Source organism: Lissotriton vulgaris, chromosome 5 (genome assembly GCF_964263255.1).
Source record: "Lissotriton vulgaris chromosome 5, aLisVul1.2, whole genome shotgun sequence".
Classification (NCBI taxonomy): Eukaryota; Metazoa; Chordata; class Amphibia; order Caudata; family Salamandridae; genus Lissotriton; species Lissotriton vulgaris.
This window is the reverse complement of record NC_141693.1, coordinates 1864777483-1864797757: the sequence shown is the minus strand read 5'-3', so window position 1 is coordinate 1864797757 and position 20275 is coordinate 1864777483. Positions and strand designations below refer to the sequence as shown.

At 47.0% G+C, this 20275-nt stretch overlaps 1 protein-coding gene across 1 annotated transcript in view; it reads right to left on the bottom strand.

Moving 5' to 3' along the window:
• ERBB2 (erb-b2 receptor tyrosine kinase 2) overlaps positions 1 to 20275 on the bottom strand; it is a 377312-nt gene that overhangs the window by 89832 nt on the left and 267205 nt on the right. Inside the window, exon 14 of the mRNA XM_086924358.1 lies at positions 7074 to 7164. Coding sequence (XP_086780484.1) covers positions 7074 to 7164 — 91 coding nt within the window. The remainder of the gene's footprint in view (positions 1 to 7073; positions 7165 to 20275) is intronic.

Below are 20275 nucleotides of genomic sequence, written 5' to 3'. Positions count from 1 at the left end.
GATACGATCGTTGCTTGGTGATTGAAATTAAGATTAGCATCAAGCCAGATGCCCAGGCTCTATATTTGGGGTTTGGACTGAGGCTGGGTGCCCATGCATGGGGGCCAGTTCGGTAGCGGGCAGGGGATGTTTGGGTTTCCAAGAATCATGAGCTCCGTTTTATCACCATTGAGTTTTAGGTGGGAGCTGGCCATCCATTTATTAACTGCCACTAAACATTTCCCAAGATTAGGCGAGGAGGTGATAGTTTGGTTCACGGAGACGATCAGTTGAGTATCGTCAGCATATGTGACTCCGAGAACAAACACTCCAGAAAGACACGTACAGAGTCGAACATCAATAAGGGAGCATATGACAATTGGGATATCACTCCAAGAAGCCGAAGCAAGGAGGACCCTATGGGCAATCTTACAACAACTCAGAAAAACTCCCCCACACACGGAGATATTGGTCCAGACCTCGCAGCCTCGACAAGAGGTGGCGACGTAGGGAAAGAAATACCAAGGCAACCCGCATGTATACAGAAAGGTATAAACATATAATATGTAGCAACAGCACTAGCCAGGAGCAGGAGCATGTCCATACCGGATCATACCTAGTACAGTAAGTGCAGGGAGGGGCCATTTTTGAAAAGGAGACAATGAAACCTCCCAAGGTGGATGACCATGGCGTAAGCAGATGGCACCAGGGAAAAGCATAAAACACTGTACAATTTGACCATCAAGCGACGCATGGAACCCCACAAGGAGTATGCATACCCCAAACAATGGAGGAAGACCTCTTAGGGCAATAAGCCAAGCCAAAGAGCGCAGCAAGGAACAGAACTCATGTACCTGAGTTCCGAGCCGTAAGACATTATCGAGCTGAGCCACCGGCTCAAAACCACAGTCCGAGGACCAGACACAGCAACCTGTGGAACACGGCCACACCAGGCCAACAGGCAGCTCAAAGCAAGACGCATCCAAGGGATGCCAATAAAAGGGAAAACACCCTTGATCACATAAAAAGAAGACGTAAGGCTCACTGCCCATGTTAAACACAGAGCGCATCTGTCAAGGATGCGAAATGAAAAGGTACCACCACGGAAGATAGTCTAAGAAGACCTAAGTGGGAGGTCAAAAGCCTGCAAGGAGCCGGTGAACCACCGATTCGGCGTGAGCATCAAACAGCAAAACCCCATCAAAGGGCAAGTCAACCAGTCGCTCCCGGATATTTTCAGGGAAGACTCTGTCTCGCAACCAAGCGTGACCCCTTAAGGCAACAGAGCCTGCCATAGCTCGGCCCAAAGAATCCGCAGTATCTAAGGCGGAGTGGATTGTGAATTTGGCAAGGTCGCGGCCTTTCCTAAGGAGGTGAAGGAGGTCGACACAAGCACCTTCAGAGGTAGCAGAAAGCAAGGACTCTGCAGAGTCCACAGGGAAGAGGTAGCCCGACCCAAAACACACACTGTATTTAAGGACCGTAAGACCGCACTAGTGGATGCAAAGATGTTCCTACGCCACGACTCAAGCCATCTGGACTCCCGAGAGGGAGGAAGTGTTAGGGGGGGCAGAGAAGGAAAGGCAGTCTGCAACACAAACCCCTGCACATTAGGGTGCACAAAAAGAGAAACAGGATCATGTGGAGCTGGGTGTGGCAGTGCAAAACCGAACGAGCCAATGGGTCACCCGAAGCATATCGGACCCAGGTACCCAAAAACGTCATCATAAAGTGAAGCCTCAAAGGGTAGAAGCGGCTCCACATTTCCGGACCCACGGTGAAGAACCTCAAGCAAGGGGTCCATAGGTAAAGGGGCAGAAGGGGGTTGCATGTTTAAAATGCGGGTGGCCAATGAGACTACTCGCAAAAAAGCTGCACCAGCCTCGGTAGCCCTCTGCGGACGGGACAACAGCTCATCAGTGGGGGAGGGTTGTAAGCGACCAATGCCCCACGTAAGGGAGCCCCATGGAAGAATGAGGATCCTGATATGGCTCCTGAGGAGGTGAAGAGCCTGCCGGATCTGGGAGCTCCTGATGAGGCTCCCCAAATTCCAAAGGGGCACTGGCAACAATACCTGCGGCGACGCCGGGCGAGAGGGCTGCGCCAGAAACTCTCCAGAGGCCTCTAGAGAAGAGTCCACAACGACGCGTGATGGCGCCGATCGTACCTCGTCAGTCGCCGACTCAGCTGCATCTGGCGTCTAGTCGGTGCCGTCCGGCGCCAAAACTATGACAAGCTCCCCTTCCGAAGAAAGATAAGGCGCCGGAGCCGACCAGGCAACTCTGCCTCCTCCAAGACAGGCCCCGACTCTGGGGAAAGAAGCGGAGGCGGAGCCGAGGAGGCCCGCCTGCCAGAAGCCCGGGGTGTGCTCAAGGCAAGGCTATGAGCATCGACAACCACCTGCGGCGCCACAGGGAGCCCAGCAGGGCTATGTGACATGGCAGAGGGCTCATGAGTCATAGCGGGGGACCCAGGTGGGCCGCCCCCCAACAACTCCATGTGGACCGTAGAGGGGGACCCAGCCGGGCCACGCCCTAACGACACCACATCTCCGAAGTTCCTGATGGTGCAAAGGCTCAATTGGCGCCCGGGGTGAACACGCCGGCAAGTCCATCGAGGACCCCACAAGAAGCAGAGGCCCCGAGGACGCCCCAGCAACAGGAGAGGACCCAAGGGAGGACTAGCCGCAGCATATGCCTCCATCTGGGCCCGAGTCGCACCCACACCCAGGAAGGGTGGATAGAGGAGGGACGACTTTCAGGCGTGCACGTCCAGAATGTTCTGGGAACCAGCGCCCCTACCAGAAGAAGGGGAGGTCGAAGACCTCGGGGAGAAGCGCCTCAACTTACCAAGCGGCGAACAATGGCCCCAGACCCCAGAGTGCGATCGATGGCAGAACCAGACAGTAGAGGGATCTGCCATTGATGAACAGGCCGGGGGGTGGGGGGGGCGAGACGACACCGACCGGGACAGCTGTGCCATGAGAAGTTTTTGGGAGATCAGACTCCTTACGAAACACTCTTCGTGGTCACAATGTATGTTCCAGATCTTGACAACTCTGCCAAAGTGGCTGGAGATGCACCCTTTGATATCAATGAACGTTTTGCTGAATTACAGGATTTACAAGATTTCCAAGATGAACACTCCAATTTGAATTCTAAACCTTCTGCAACTGATGAAGTGAAGAAGCAACCAGAGGTTTCTGGCTGGATTCCAAAATGTGGGGCTCTAGTCCGAGTGAAGATTGCAGATAAAAAAGAGTATGACCCGTCCTAACGATCTGTCCTTGCTGCTAGACGTACTCAAACTGTAATTTTGCTCGCTGATTGTAAAAATAACTGACTATTTCAATTGATTAGATGAAGCTGTACCATGGAGCCGGTTCTCCATAGCAGGCCACAAGTGTTTCTGGGTAGTTTCTTGTCACCTCTCGCTACACTGCATAAAATTCCTCTACAGGAAATAAGCATTCCTTTAATGATGATAACACAGGATGTGTTTTTAACACAAGTTTGCAGTTTCCCACTGCTGCTCCTTGCAATGTAGTTCTATACTATCAACCACCTATTGAGGTGCCTAACTGCTCTTCTTTGCCCGCGGAGGTCCATGTTTTTACTCAGACTGCCTCTGGTTATTTTGTCGATATTTATGACTTTTCTTCTTACTCTTTGCATACTTCCTTGCATGTTGCACATGTATTTTTCCTTTGAAACAGACTCATCTGATTCTTCCATGGTCCTACTGTTGGAATTTTTTGTTCTTATTTCTTCTCTCCCTCTGGATTGGGTTTATTACAGTTGTCTTTCAACTATTGAATCGTATTTCACCAGAACTTGTAGCTGAGGTGTTTACACCCCATTCTTCACACAAGATCTGAAGAGACTTCTCCCTGGTGAACACTACTGCATTCCCTGTCCATGATGCTATTGTTTGGCATAAAATTCCTTATGACACTTTTGGTCCAACAGAAACATTGCAAACTCCATTTGTTTTTAAAGTTGCCATGGATGAAATTCTCTACCCCGGATCCATTTGTGACGAATGGGATACTATGACTATTTCTAATATGCTATCTGAATTAGAATCGTCCCTGCAGATACGGTTTCTTATTTTTATAAGCTTACACCTTTGCCAGCGAAGAAAAATATGCTCACGCAATCAAAATGAATTTATTCCAATTAATTTATTTCACAACTAGCCATAAAAGGTTATGAATATTGGAAGGACAATATTGAGCTGAAATCTGTTAGAGGAGCACAACACTGACAGGTTCATTGGATAACATCTATAACTCTGTAAGGTTGGGGGTTTAGATGCAGTACTGTGAGCCAGCCAAAAGAGACCAACATTTACTGATTATATAAGAAGACTCAGTCTCTGTATTATGACGTTTTGTTGTTCTAAATACACAGTCCTACTAGATTCGTAGGAACCGTATAACACTCTGCCAGAAGATATATCTGATGTCCAGTTACCTAGCGCAAAATTCTTTGTGACAATACTGAAAGGAAGGGAGTGAGTGTTCCCCCCAGCTTTTGTATTTAATGCATTACTATCATGTTGTCTGTGCATACAAGTACCGTCTTGTGTTGTAATATGGAGTAGAATGCTTTGAGTTCAGGAAAATGGCCAGGAGTTACAGGTAATTGATATGCCTTCCTTGGTGAAGGGGGTGCAATTGCCCTAGACAGCCATACAGTCTATATGTGTGCCTCACCCCATAAATGAAGTGACTGTAGTAATGGTCACCTTCGGAACAGGGTTCACAAAAGGCCTGACTATCAAAGAATTGTTGTTGTTACCCTGTTGCAGAGTGCGCTGAATGCTGGCTTCTATCAACACTAGATCTTCCACTTGACCCACCACTTGTGACCACTGACCGGTGATGTACTGCTGAAGTGGGCATAGTTGTGGCCTGACATATAAAAATAAGCGCCATACATGATGCCATCATACCTAGGAGCTTCAGTACAATTCTTACAATGATTGGGTGAGTGGTGTGAAAAAGAGGTAGCAGTTGCTGAAATGCAATAACCCTCTGCAGATTGGGGTATGCACTCCACAGTGTTCGGAATTCATCCTAGAAAGGGCAGATTCTGCAAAGGATGAAGAAGAAACTTCTTGGCATCTAATTTGAACCCTAGGCTGCATAGCAGGTTCAAGGCTGTCTGAGTGTGTCTAGAGATTGCTGTGTGCTGGTGCTCTTGAGCAACCAGCTGTTGAGGTACGGAAATACGTGAACACCTACTCTATGTAGATGAGCAGCCACCACTGCCAAACACTTTGTGAAGACCCTTGGGGCTGTGGTGAACCAGAAAGTCAGCACTATGAATTGGTAATGCTGTCAACTTACCACAAACTGTAGGTATGTTAAATGAGCAGGGTGGGTGGGAATGCGGAAATATGCATCTTTGACATCAAATCAGGCATGAAATCCTCCTGTTGAACTAATGGAATGACAGCCTACAGAGTGATCATATGGAAATTTTTCAGCAGGATGTAACTGGAGCAAGGCTGATAACTCTTCTTGCAAAAGAGTGAAATGATTGGCACTGTGGTGTCAGGATAAGAGTGAAATGATTGGCACTGTGGTGTCAGGATGGTATTGAAGCTGAGGCAGTAACCTTCCGGGACTACTGCAAGAAGCGACTGATATGAGGTGATTTCCATCCAGAGGCGGTGTATTGCGCTATCCTCCCTGACAGGTGTTGGACTATCAGGGGGGATGGAAGGAGAGACTGTGCTTGGGAGAAGGGGATTCCTTGCAGGAGCCACCTCTTCTGCTGCCCTTATCATTGTTCCCCCTAAATCTTCCTTGTGAGTAACCCCTGCTTGTGTGGAAGTCGTGAAATACATGCTGCTGTCATTGGTATGATTGTGCCTGGGCTTATTGCTCCCTAACGCCTGGTGTCTACGAAAGGATCCCCTTAAGAGTCCAGATAGACTTAATAAACTCAGCGTCCTTCTTCTTCACTTGTAATCTGAAGAGATGTTCCACATCGAACAGGACATTAAGAAGATGCTGCTGCACCTCTGACTTAGAACTTGAGACGCAGAGACATGCATGCTGGTGGAGAAGAACACTAGTATTGACACTACGGGATGAAGTGTCAGTAGCATCCAGAGTGCATCTTATGGTCATGTTAGAGATAGATTTCCCCTTTGTGACCAAATTCCTCACCCCTCTTTCTATAGGTCTACGAAAGGTGTTGTATGAGTACCTCCATTTCCTTCCAATGATACCGGTCATATTGTGATAGCAAACGTACCAGGTTGGCTACATGCCAGTGGGTAGTTGTCCCTACCGCAACCTTCTTTCCCGCAGTGTCAAGTGCTTGCTTTCCTTATCTTGGGAGGAGGGCTGTTCAAAGCAAAGGTTGGCAGGAGATACACAAGCATTCTATACTCCTTCAATATAGTCCTGGGATTGGACATTCCAAGTTGTTTATCTTCGAAAAAGCTTTGAGTCACATAGTGTTACAATGCTCATGGGCATCGATCCCACCCCTTGATTGTTTTTTCTGCCATCGAGTTCAGACATATTCTGTAACTGCTCCAACATCAACAGGCTCTGGGGGCCTTTCGGGCATAGCCGTTCATGTGAGTCCAGCGCTGCATTTAGATGCAAAAAGATGCTACTTTTGAGGAGGGTGAGACATTGGGCACATTGTAGGAAGCATAAGCAGATAGCAGCCGAAACGCTGAATCTTTTTACCAAGCAAGACCCACTTGACTCCAAGGCGGGACAATTATCTTTCGATTCTGTGATATACATATTCCATACAAGAACATATTTCAAACTACTGTGATGACAATAATTTTATCTAAAACCCAACATAAATTACCACAGGACACAATAAGTTGCTCTATCTAGATACCCATAAATATATAAGATACAAATAGAAAAGGGGAGGAGCTCTTTGAGACTTCTATTTTCCTGTAAGCCCGTCCCTGCAGGAGAAAATTTTCTCAGGCACACACCCCTTAGTTCCTTGCACTAGTCACTCACTTTGACTCACTCTCTCTCGCTCTCCCCACTGTGATACTTAGTTGATGGCCTTGGGCCACTTTCTTCCTCCCCCACAATTCCTTACCGAACCAAAGCAGGATTCTGTTCCATTTTGGTGGTGACATTCCGGGTGGCAAGGAAGGCATCGGCTCTCATTCATGTGTTCCCGCTTGTCTCTGTAGAGAGACCACACAAAAATGGAATACATTTACAAACAGAAATTGCCCAGTGTTTCTTTGTACATATTTGGACTAACCCTATCAAACTCCTGGATATTTGCAATCCTATCGCTCCAAATTTTGTTACACTCACAAATCTGAACCTCTGACATGTTCATTTCAAACCCACTGACCGAATATAGACGATCAGTTTTTTCTTTATTTCCAATCTCCCCCCACCACCTATTTGGAGAGCTCCAACACAGCCCTTAGCAACACCCAGCACATTACAAATATTGCCCAACCAGTCTTTAAATCACAAAACACAAGTCTCCTGAATATCACCCACGTTATATACACTAATCAATAGGATACTCCTACTTCCCACCCTCACCATCTTCCAGTATATTCTCAGTCTCACCTTCATTAATCTCTAGGATACACCCAATCTCACCTGCACCAATTTCTAATATGTTTCCAATATCACCTGCACTAATTTCTAGGATAAGCCTAAGGTTTCTGGTTTTCATTTAGCACGGATTATAACCGAAAAAAACAGCATCAAATGGAGTATTTGCTTTTATGGAGCAACCGACAAATGCTGAATTTGAGCTCGCTTTTGCAGCTTTGACACTGGTACAGAGCGACCTCTGACCCTGCTCTTAGGCTAGGTCGCCCCCACGCCACTGCTGCCTGCCAGTCTTGGTTCCCTGCCTGCCTACCTGACCCGGGCGGTCCCAGCCGCCGCTGAGCCGTCCATCCCCGCTGCACTTTCCCGCCGCTGCCTCCCTGCGGCCCCGCCCCACCAAGCCCATTCGCCGCCCCGCTCCCGCCACCCAGCTGCTCCTCCCTCTCGGTTTCCCTCTCGCAGCGGGCGCAGCGCTGGCACGCCAAAGGCACGCCAAAGGCAAGCCCGTCTGCTCCCGTCCGCGCCTGTACCGCGCCCAGCGCCAGAACCCTTGGCCCCACCCTATGCCAGGACACCCGACTGCGATACGACACCGCAACCCTCATCGCACTCAACACAGGACGACCTACCACCAAGCCACCCCGAGGCGCTCCCATGGACCCTTAACCTGCCAAGCATGCAAATTCACCTGCCTCCGAACCTGCACCCCACCCACCGAACTCAGCAACGACAATAACAACCACCTCAAGTGCATCCTCCTCAACACCCGCTCCGTCCACAAACACGCCGTCGAACTCTGGGAACTCCTTGATACAACAGCACCAGAAGTCGCCTTCCTCACGGAAACCTGGATGAACGCCTCCTCGGCCCCCGACATCGCCATAGGCATCCCGGACGGCTACAAAATCATCCGGAAGGACCACGTCAACAAAACTGGAGGAGGAATCGCCATCATCTACAGGAACACCATTAGCGTCACGACCAACGCCGAAGACACACTCACTGCCGCCGAACACCTACATTTCCAGATCTACACCGACCCCTCAAACCACCCACAGAGGAACTCTCAACTACAGACCTCCGGGCCCACGGACACAATTCAGCAAAACCATTGCCGACTTCATCAGCCCGCACGCCTTAGCCTCACCAGAGTACATCCTCCTAGGGGACTTGAACTTCCACCTGGAGAAAAACAACGACAACAACACCATCTCCCTGCTCGACAACCTCGCCAACCTCAGACTCAAGCAACTGGTGGACACGCCCACTCACCTCGCCGGCCACACGCTTGACCCCATCTTCTCCGCCAGCAACCACGTCTCCTGCAGCCACTCCACCGGACTACACTGGACCGACCACAGCAAGAAAACCATCTCCCACCACCAGATGCTACAGATCCCCCGCAGACGCTGGAGCAAAGTCACCACAGACCAGCTAACCACAGCGCTGAGCCAGAACCCACCTGTCAACACCCCGGACACCAACGACGCAGCACACAATCTCGCACAGTAGATCACCAACTGCGCCGACGACCTCGCTCCACTGAAGAAACCCCCAGGCAAGACTAGCAACAGAAAAACCTCATGATTCACAGACGCCCTCAAAATCGCAAAGAAATCATGCCTAACCCTCGAAAAAGCTTGGCGCCACAAACGGACATCAGAAAACATGACAGCCCTCAAGAGTGCCACCCGCGAATACCACCAGATGATGCACACCTCCAAAAGGACATTGTTCAAAGAGCGGCTGGACAACAACACCCACAACAGCAAGGAACTCTTCAGCATCGTCAAAGAGCTCTCCAACCCCAGCGCCAGCAACAACGACATCACACCGTCGCAAGACCTCTGCAACTCCCTCGCAACATTCTTCCACCGCAAGATCGCAGATATACACGACAGCTTCGGACCCCAGACTCCGCCTCCAGCCACCTAACCAACGACCCCCACCACCAGCCTCAGCGCATGGACCCCCATCAGCACTGAAGACACCACCCGCGTCATGAACACCATCCACTCCGGCTCCCCCTCCGACCCATGCCCTCATCATATCTTCAACAAAGCCGACTCCATCATCGCACCCCACCTCCGGAACGTCATTAACAGCTCCTTCACGTCAGCCACCTTCCCTGGAAGCTGGAAACACGCAGAAATCAACGCCCTTCTGAAGAAAACAACAGCGGACCCCAAATACCTCAAGAACTTCGGCCCCATCTCTCTGCTCCCCTTCCCGGCCAAAGTAATCGAAAAGACCGTCAATAAACAGCTGGCTGCATTCCTCGAAGAAAACAACTCACTCGACCCATCCTAAACCGGATTCCGAGCCAACCACAGCACCTAGACTGCCTTCATCGCAGCCACCGATGACATCAGGACCCTGATGGACAACGGAGAGACAGCCGCTCTCATCCTCCTGGACCTCTCGGCAGCCTTTGACACCGTCTGCCACCGCACCCTAATAACCCCCCTCTACAACACTGGGATCCAAGGAAAGGCCCTGGACTGGATCACATCTTTCCTCTCCGACAGAACCCAAAGAGTCTGCATCCCTCCCTTCTGCTCAGAGGCCACCAAAATCATCTGCGTGGTACCCTAGGGCTCCTCACTCAGCCCAACCCTCTTCAATATCTACATGAGCCCCCTCGCCGCCATCGCACGCAAACACAACATCAACATCATCTCCTATGCCGACGACACCCAACTGATACTCTCCCTCACCAAAGACCTTGTCACAGCCAAAGCCAACTTCCAGGATGGAATGAAAGAGGTCGCAGAATGGATGAAGCACAGCCGTCTGAAGTTCAACTCGGACAAGACGGAGGTCCTCATCCTCAGACAATCCCCATCTGCCTGGGACGACTCCTGGTGGCCCACGACACTGGGCACCGCACCGACACCTACGGACCACGCACGCAACCTGGGATTCATCCTGGACTCCTCCCTCACGATGACCAAGCAAGTCAACGCAGTCTTGTCCTCATGTTTCAACACCCGGCGCATGCTCCGAAAGATCTTCCGGTGGATCCCCACCAAAACCAGAAAGACGGTCACCCAGGCCCTCGTCACCAGCCGACTGGACCACGGGAATGCCCTATATGCAGGAACCACAGCAAACTTCAGAAACGCCTTCAACGCATACAGAACGCCTCCGCACGACTCATCCTCGACATCCCTCGCCACAACCACATATCCGCCCACCTGAGAAACCTGCACTGGCTCCCCGTTAACAAGAGGATAATGTTCAGGCTGCTCACCCACGCACACAAAGCGCTCCACAACATGGGCCCCGAATACCTCAACAACCACCTCTCAATCTACACCCCCACCCGCCAGCTCCGCTCCACCAGCCTCGCCCTCGCCACCGTCCCACGGATTTGCAGAACCACCACCGGAGGAAGATCATTCTCCTACCTGGCAGCCAAAACATGGAACTCCCTCCCCGCACACCTACGACTGACCCAGGACCATCTCACCTTCAGGAAACACCTCAAGACCTGGCTATTCGAGCAATTGCGCCCCCCCCCCACTCCCCCTCTCCCTTCAGCGCCTTGAGACCCTCACTGGTGAGTAGCTCGCTCTACAAATGTATTGATTGATTGATTGATTGATTGACAGTACAAGTGCAACCCTACTACTAAGCCTTCTTCTGTGATGAATGCTGCCACTCTGTGCCATGATGGTAAGCCGCCTAATATGACTTAGTGACCATCTGCATGGTCTCAAGATGTTTAAGAACCACTTCCACTCCTGTTTTGGGGTAAAGCTCACTTAATCTGGCTTCAGCTCACTGTTTACTGCATATTGCTGTGTAATGGGCTGCAGATTCACAGCTGAACTTAGTGCTGTGTCTCAGTCCAGGGCAAGATGCACCACCAGAATATCCTCCTCATCCATTAAGAGTGGGACAAATCTTTGCTTTCTGAAAGCTCGGATATCAGCATTGTGGCAGCAAAGACCACTGTGCATAGAGATGCTTCCAGAGTCAACATGCTCTCATATAACACCGCCCCAAACACTGATGATCTTAGATTCCATCAAAATGGTTTGAAAAGCATGCCTGTCGGAGCCTCATCCCCTAGTACAAGGTGGTTAGGGGCCAGATCGTGAACATCTTCAGTGCCCACAAGCAAACCCAGAGAGTCCATAAATTGGTTTTGGTGACACTCACTGTTTTTAATGTATTTATTTACTTAGAAAATCTGAGGGATTAGTGAATACAGTACAGCTCAGTATTGTGAATAGGCAACCACTGCTCTGTTGTTTGTAGTATGTTCTGCAGACAGCATAGTTTTAGCAAAAACAAGATGTGTTCTTGATGTAGCCACATGCTCACCTAGTTCAACTTTCATTCCTAAAGTCGCCATGTCAAAATGATGCCTGGAACTTATGATGCCAAAAGAGACTTGACTTTTGACACTTGGCAATATCACCAGTACGTACCACTGTGACTGTACGTAATAGAAAAATATTGAGCTGTGATCGTTCTTTTCCCCAGGATGGAAAATGCACTAGAACAATGCGCACTGCTCCGAACACAAAGGTAAAGGGCCTTGTACAATTTTCACACCTTTCCTGATTTTAAATAAATAAAGGCCCACCCACATGCTTGTTCTGATCTGTGTCTAGACGTCCTTGTGCTAGCTTTCAAATAAACTCAAAATCCCATATACATGGCCCAACAATGTAAAATATACCTCTTCCACAGCGTTATCTGCACAAGAAAATAACCCAAGACATCCTGCAAGTAATGACGTTTCATACTACATCAGCCGCTTGTTCATTCAGCTGCAGTTTGCTATCACCAAAGACCCTATGTCCCCAGTCTCTGCCGCCTGCTTTTCCAAGATCAAAACCTTTAAAAAACTTATCAATTATCTGCCTTGCGCCAATAGGAAAACAATTGTTCACGCATTGATTATCTCCCACTTAGATTACGCGAATGGACTTTATTTAGGATTACCCTCTGGCCTTTGTCACAAACTTCAGCCATGACCTGCTCCTGAAAAGAGTGGCCAGCTCGGGAATAAGGGGCGCAGCTTATAAGTGGCTAGAATCCTTCCTAACGGGGAGGCAACAGAGGATTCAACAGGGAGATGATCTCTCCGATGTAGGTATGGTGGAGTGCGGAGTCCCGCAGGGCTCAGCACTATCGCCACTACTTTTTAATCTGTATCTACAACCTCTGATTGAGTCTTTAGTACACATGGGTTGTCGAGTGTTTAATTATGCTGATGACACTCAGCTGCTTTTTAGCATTGAGAACTCTACTAAGGCTCAGGCGCATGTGTTAGTTCTTAGATATACAGTCAGTTGGATGACGGTCAACCTACTGAAAATTAATCCCGAAAAGACGGAAGTCTTGGTGGTATCCACTGGTACATCACCTTGGGGTGATTTGTATTGGCCGCAAGAACTTGGTCCTACTCCAACACCAGTAGCAAATGTAAAAAGCCTTGGCATAAAAATTGACAGCGATCTGTCAATGTCTGCCCAGATCTCTACGGTAGTTGGCGAATGCACTGGTCTAATCAGGCAATTGCGTAAGCTAGTTCCTCTTCTCTCTCAATCGATGCTGCACACGGTAGTTTCAACCACAATTATATCACGACTGGACTACGGCAATGTCCTTTATTTAGGCCTCCCAAACAGTCTGATCAAGAGACTGCAGGTGGTCATGAACGATGCGGCACGCTTAATCTTTAAGCTCCCCAGAAAAGCTCATGCCTCCCCCCTATTGCTCAGGCTTCACTGGCTCCCCGTGAAGCAGAGGGTGGAGTTTAAGAGCTTGTGTGTAGCACATAAGGCAATATATGGACAAGCACCGGTCTACATAAAGGATTGTTTGACGCCTTATAATCCTAAACGCTCGCTTAGATCATCGGATGCTCAGCTGTTGGTTTGCCCTCGCTTCAAACTGGCAACAAAGGGCGGAAGATCCTTTTCCACACTAATTCCACAGCTGTGGAATAAGCTGCCAGACATGCTTCGTAAAGATGCCAATCTTCTACAGTTTAGAAAGCAGTTGAAAACTATTTTATTCAGGGAAGCCCTTGGGCCCTTTTAATCACAAGGCATTCTATTCCTTTTCCAGCTGGAAATTGTTGTGTTTTCTTGGTCTGAAAGCGTCTTGAGACCTGCTGGTGAGTTGGCGCTATACAAACTAAACTAACAATAACAATAACAAATGGTCCAAAATGCTGCAGCTCGTTTGATTGGGGGCCTCTCGCGCCGACAGCATATATCTCCATACCTCCGCGAACTGCATTGGCTACCCATGAGCAAACGCATTGAGTTTAAAGCTATGACACTAGCCTACCGCTCCACTCAGGGCAAGGGATCTGCCCATCTTAGATCCATTCTTCGCCCTTACTGCAACCTTCGATCGCTTCGTTCCAACTTCAAATGCCTATTGGTTACACCTAGATTTGGTGGCAGAACATTTGAGTTGGGCGCTGCCCAACGATGGAACAAGTTGCCTCTCAACTTGCGCAGGAGTAGAACTGAATCGGAACTCCGCCGTGCTTTGAAAACCTTTCTTTTCTGCCGGTAACTGCCTGTCTTCAGGTTTCTTTCTTTAGGGATCTCATCACAATCAATTAGCGCCGGGACACCCCGTTGGCATAGCTGCGCGCTTTATAAAAGACACAAAATAAATAAATAAATAAAATAAATGTCTAAAAGTATACATATTAATTCTTTAGCAGACTTCTCCTCTATGACTATGTTGTGCAGTAATAGGCCCAGATCAGACAGTAATAATATATTTATTAGCCCAGTTTTTTCTTGGTGTTTTGAGGCAAAGAAGAGGACAATTCACCAATGGCTTGCAATAACTGAGCACAGAGTACCGCACTATATATGTTATGTCTGAAGTAGAAAAGCTTCTTTCAGCAGAACTTTGCAAAGCAGTTATTGATAACCAGACAGGAATCATCCCCTGGCTAGACATTGCATCAGATTACAGTGAGACACTGGTGACACTTGGCTAGGACTGGCCTAGTTTATGTAATGATTTCACAAATGTAACAGCACCCATGAGTGGGACACAGAAAGGTTCAGGAGGGTGTGGCGTTCTGCAAGCACAATGGGGAACCAAAGAACGCGTACAGCAAAGACAGTCGGAAGGACATATCTCAATGTGTACAATGCCCTGTTTTCAGACAAATTCTCACAAATTGTAATAATTATTTAGCTTTTACTAACTAACCTTATGTGGGGCGCTGAAGAGCTTGAGTAGCATGCTACACAGTGTAGGGTGTTTGGTGAGAAGCATGTTACCTTTATTTTGATCCTGTGTGGGAAGTGTTTCCATGTTGGGCGTGATGACCACCTAGAGGTGGCTATTGTGTTATGGGATGCAGCACTTACATGTGTGATGGATAAAGAAGTGTGAGAGAAAGGTGCACAGTTTATGGTTTCCAGTAAGCTGGCATCCTTGCGTAGCTCCGCAGGTCCCGTTTTGGTATTTCTTATGTTCATAGTCCACTTAGCTAGTTACTGTATTGGTCTGTCCATTCTGAGATATTTTGTTTAAAGTTTATGATCCTAAGTTGACATAGTTCAAAGTTGGAAGTGACAGAGAGATCTGCTGGAATGGTGTTTGTTAGGGCTGTGCTTACTCCTTTTGCTTTGTAAATGGCTACAATTTCATTGATTTTGTGCAGCTGAATTAAATGCCTTGGTCAAAATAGGTCCCCATAATTCAGAGGCAGATTTAAAAACATTGACTGGGACCCCATCGGGGCCTGGGGCCCGGGCCCAGCCTCCGGTACTGGCCTGTTTAGACTGATGGACTTCTTCATTAGTGATGTTCAAGGGGAGTCGCCCCCCGTCACTTCAATCAGGCCCGGTCATCGTCTCACCACTTTTACTAAAAACTCTGGAGAAATTAGTCACCCATCTATCACAGAGAACAAAGGAGCAAAACTAAGGGATATTATCGTTCTTTGAGAAAGGAGCATCATTTACTGTATCCCCCAAAAGTTTGGTATTCCTGTTTTTTACGGAAATGGCCAGGCTTTCCCATGCTTCAGCCTGGAGTGTCTTTTTCCTACCTGCTTAAGCTAATTTATACTTGCTCCGTAGGGATTTGATAGTTGATGTGTCCCGTGGGGAATTAGATGGGACATATATGAGTGACTGTAGTGCTTTTGTACACGCACTATTAAACCATCCCCTTTTATTGTTTCCTGGTGTATTTGGGAACTTAGTTAAAAATTATTTGAGGAAAATTGTAATGTAGCTGAAATTTTTAATCATTAAATTAGTGACAATTTCATCCTGAAGACAGTAAGATATTTCCCTACAGCTAGACACTACTATTTTCTGCATAATCGTACAGGGGTCTACGCCCGTCCACTTGATTCTTACACCATTTACCCTGGTAGGGTCAATACTATTTACTAAATGGAATGAGGCCTGCCGTTGGCCCCAGAAAAAGAACGGTTGTGTAAGTAGGTTGTGGTCACTAAGAATTAAGGGTACCATACTCAGATTACCAGACATAACAATGGCCGAGACAGACACCAAAACGTGATCTATAGTAGAAAAAAAATTCTCCCAGTAAAGGTTGGGACTAATTCCCCACTAAGGCCGCAGCCACCTCAAAGTAATTGGAGATGATATTTGGAGATAATCAGGTTTAGTGTTTCTCCATACTCGTTATGACAGAATTGATAATTGCCCTCCCCATTCTGGTAGATATGACCGCCTGAATGTTAAATTATCATGCCCACACTAGTACAAAGTCCATATTGATGGGAGCTAAAATGGTTTCAAGGCCATGATCAAGGGCTTTGTCACACTTCTACGTGTTGAGTCAAAGATATAATTATAAACATTTTAGCTATCAAGTTTCTCCCTCCTTTTTTATATAGCCAAAACAATTGTGCATAGGGGCCCACTGACGCAACCTTTTTGACATTAATGGAGATTTTGTTGGAAATAAGTATCTGTAGTCCCCTTTAGCCCTCCCATCTAATGACCCTAGGGCTTCTACAAAGTATAAGGAATACCCTTCTACATGTACTGGACTTATGCACCAGGTTTCTTGTATACATATGATGTCATAACCAGATATAGTGCTAGTCCAGTCAGTATTCCCAATCTCATTCAATAGTCTATTCACGTTCCATGTTGAGAGCTTAAACCCTCCCTCCCTCAAAGGGCTGACATACAGGGTCCATATTTGGGGCACAGATAGCTATATTACAAGTGCTAGGATTATCATTGCCGGTTGCCGTGTCGGCCATGGCTACAGCCTGCCTACAAACTGGAAATGTCCCAGGAATAGATGTATGGTCTTTTAGAGGTAGCTGACTTGCCTTAACAATTCAAAAGTCACTTCTCCAATAATTCCTAGGGTCCCCGGCATGGCTTTGATCAGGACTGAGTCCTTTGATATCATCTAAGGTACTCAGTGCCTGGTATCTATTAAACACTGCAAAATCCGGGCAATGTGGCAGATGCGGCCTTGAGGTTACCCTTGGTGCTTGCGGGTTCAATGCACCATTAGAACATTGGCCTAAACTCAGTAGATGTCGATAGAAAAACCCCAATGGGAGTATGCAAATATCTTGAATAGCCATGGCGGGTACCCCCACCTTTAGGTGGGTGCCTCTAGCGACTCTAGGGTTCCTAAAATTAATAACTACAGTCACCATCAAGTTTTTTTTCCAGTGGCCCAATCCACCCCACACTCCCATGAGGAACAGGTTCAAGACTGATTTGCATATGGCTGGATTTAAACTGGAATGGCATGGGGTGAAAAAAAGCGAAGGATTTAGGGCCAGATCTCTGTATTGGGGTAAATGTAGGACATTGCTCAACATTCTGTCCATCAATTGTTCTTTTTGCATTTGTCACTGTAATAACCCATTTGTAAATGGGAAGGGATCCACAAGGAACCTCTTTCCCTTTGTGAATGCTGACAAAAACATTTTCTTAAACATTTTCTTAAGAGTAAGCAGTGTCCAATGGACTCCTGCCTACGCTTATAAAATGAAAGTTATACATAACTTTTTTTAATGCATCCCATTTTCCTTAAAGAAACACAGGATGCATTAAAAAAAATCACATATATTAAACAAATTGCTTTTTTAAAAAGCAGTAACAGACATGGTGTTCTGCTAACCTCAACAGGCCAACATCCCTATGATGACTGCGGGATGCAATTTGCAACCTACTTCATTATTATTCATGAGATAGGTCGAATTGCGACCCACTAGAAATCTGTAAATTGGGAACTGACCCAATAGTACATAGTTCAGCATGCAAATGACTAAACTGGTCGCCAAATACTGGTAGCAAATTGCGACTAGAATTTTGTGACCAGTTCTTACTACATCTGGCCCAATGTTACTTGAAAGAGCAAATTCAAGGGAAGAGTTCAAATAGGGTACGAGGAGCAAGAAAGGTGGGAGGAATTCTAGACCAAAATGAATGAACAAGGAAGGAAGAAAATCGAAGCAACATTCTTTATAGTTACAGGAAAAACACCATCCCGAGATTTTGTAAGGAACAAAAAAGAGTGAACGCTATCAACCACTCATTTCTACTGTTTTTGAAAAACATTGGAAAACACTGAATGAACCCCACTGGAATTCACAACAATTAAAATAGAAAGCCATAAAGCCTCACATATGGCCATTGTCAACTACATTAATTACTGATATATACTCAATCTCACCTGCATAAATCTCTAGGATAACAATTTCCAATATGTTTCCACTCCTACCTGCACCAATATCCAGGGCATTCCCAATCTCATCTGCACCAATTTATAGTATAGTCTTAATGTGACCTGCACCAATTTCCAATTGATTCCCAATGTGACCTGCGCCAATATCCATGATATTCATGAATGCACCTGCATCACTATTATTCACAAAATCCCATTCAACAATTTCTAGATTTTCAACTTGATCTATATCAATCCAAATATATATAACAAATATACACAATCTTGTGCAAAACAATGCTCCCAGTCCTTTCTGTTCCATGCCTCGATTGGCCTCATGTCTATAAAACCACCTACTCCTAATCCCTGACCTCCCTACAGAGGCAAAATTGGCAATAGGTCGCTTGTGACGTATGTCTCAGAAATCTTTTACACTTTTTTAGCATTCAGAGAATCCGGCCTGAATGATCCTGGCTTGAAAGCTGGATCCAAAATATCAGCTGAAGGAGCCCACTGCATTCAGTTCCTGCAAGAATGAGAGTTGTCGACAGGCTAGTGCCTCCTCTTGAGGAGGTGCCCCACTCCACCTATACTGTAGTGATCCCAGAACATGATAGCAAGTTCCTTTTAATGATTTTATGGTTTTAGAGTTCACATCCTTTTATTTTAATTATGTTTTCTTTCCTCGGACGTTTCACTGAGGTGAGGGCTTTCTGGGTGAAACTTGAGTAGCTCCAGTTAGCTCATTCTGTTGCTCACTTGTTTTTGAGCTCTGTTGCCAAGGCAGTGTTCCAGCCTTTTCATAGGGCCACACCCCCATGGTGGAATATTTAACTGGTACTGATAAACATGTGCATTGGTGGCCTGCCAAAGGTGTGCCAAATGCAAGCCAGTCTGCATATGCACAGCACCAAGCGCAGGACACTTGGTTGTTCCATTATCCACAAAACTACCCATATCACTCACTCTCCTTTTAGCCTTCACAATATTAACTGTCAACACAGGTCTTACCCATGCTGCAGTCTCACTAATACCAAGCTATCCTGCTTCTTAACTTCTCCAACGTATTATTTTTCTACCTCAAGATCTTCTGCAGAACTATCCTCCTCACCCATTCGCCCATCACATCTGCACGTCAATTAAAAACTTACAAAGGGTGATGGGAGGCTGCTTGCACTAAGTCTAACCGCTGGCAATAGCTCAGGGTAGCACTTCAACAGATTTTTCATTTGCTCCTCATGCTATCCCAGTTTGCATACAGCCATATGCAAATCAGTCTTGACCCTGCTCCTCATGGGAACAGTCCAGCCCCAACTACCAAGCCAGGTCCTCCCTTAACAGGAGCACAAGTAATCCAGGACTGGTTTTGCCCTAGTTATGGCCTCGTCAGCCGGTTACACCTTAGTTTCAGTGACACAGTGAGCATGGGATCCATATCTGGGCATACTCGTGCCATTTATGGTGGTACAAAAGGTATTGTGTGATTTTCCAGCATGGCTCATTGTAGTTTTCCCTATGTTAGCCTAACCGTGCACTTTGTAGGCCTCATTTTCCTTTGTGCATGTTACTACATAAACACTATCTGCTTCTATGCCATGCATTTTCACACGGAGCCTATATAAGTTTTCGCATTCTGTTCTTTTTCTACGATTTAGTCTGAACACCGTAGACAAGGCCAAACAACAACAATGTTCCTTGTTATTCTTTCTGGACAGGCACTTGAACCTAAACAGAACACAAGAAAGCAGTTGATGAGCACATGAGCCAAAAACAGACACATGGAATAAGAGTTCTGAGACAAGAGCACTGTGTCTGCTGAGATGTAGAACGTCTATCTGTGAATGCAGAGGTACGGGGTCTGCCAGTATCCCAGAGATCTTTCATATATAATCATTTAGCTTCACTAGCAAGGGAGGGGAGTTTAAGTTACTATCTGGCAGATGCATCAAAGAAAATACCGGGAGCAAACGGGCAGATTCTCAGAATCTGGCCGTTTGCTCCCGGTATTTTTGCATTTGGGATGCATCATCCCAAATGCAGAAA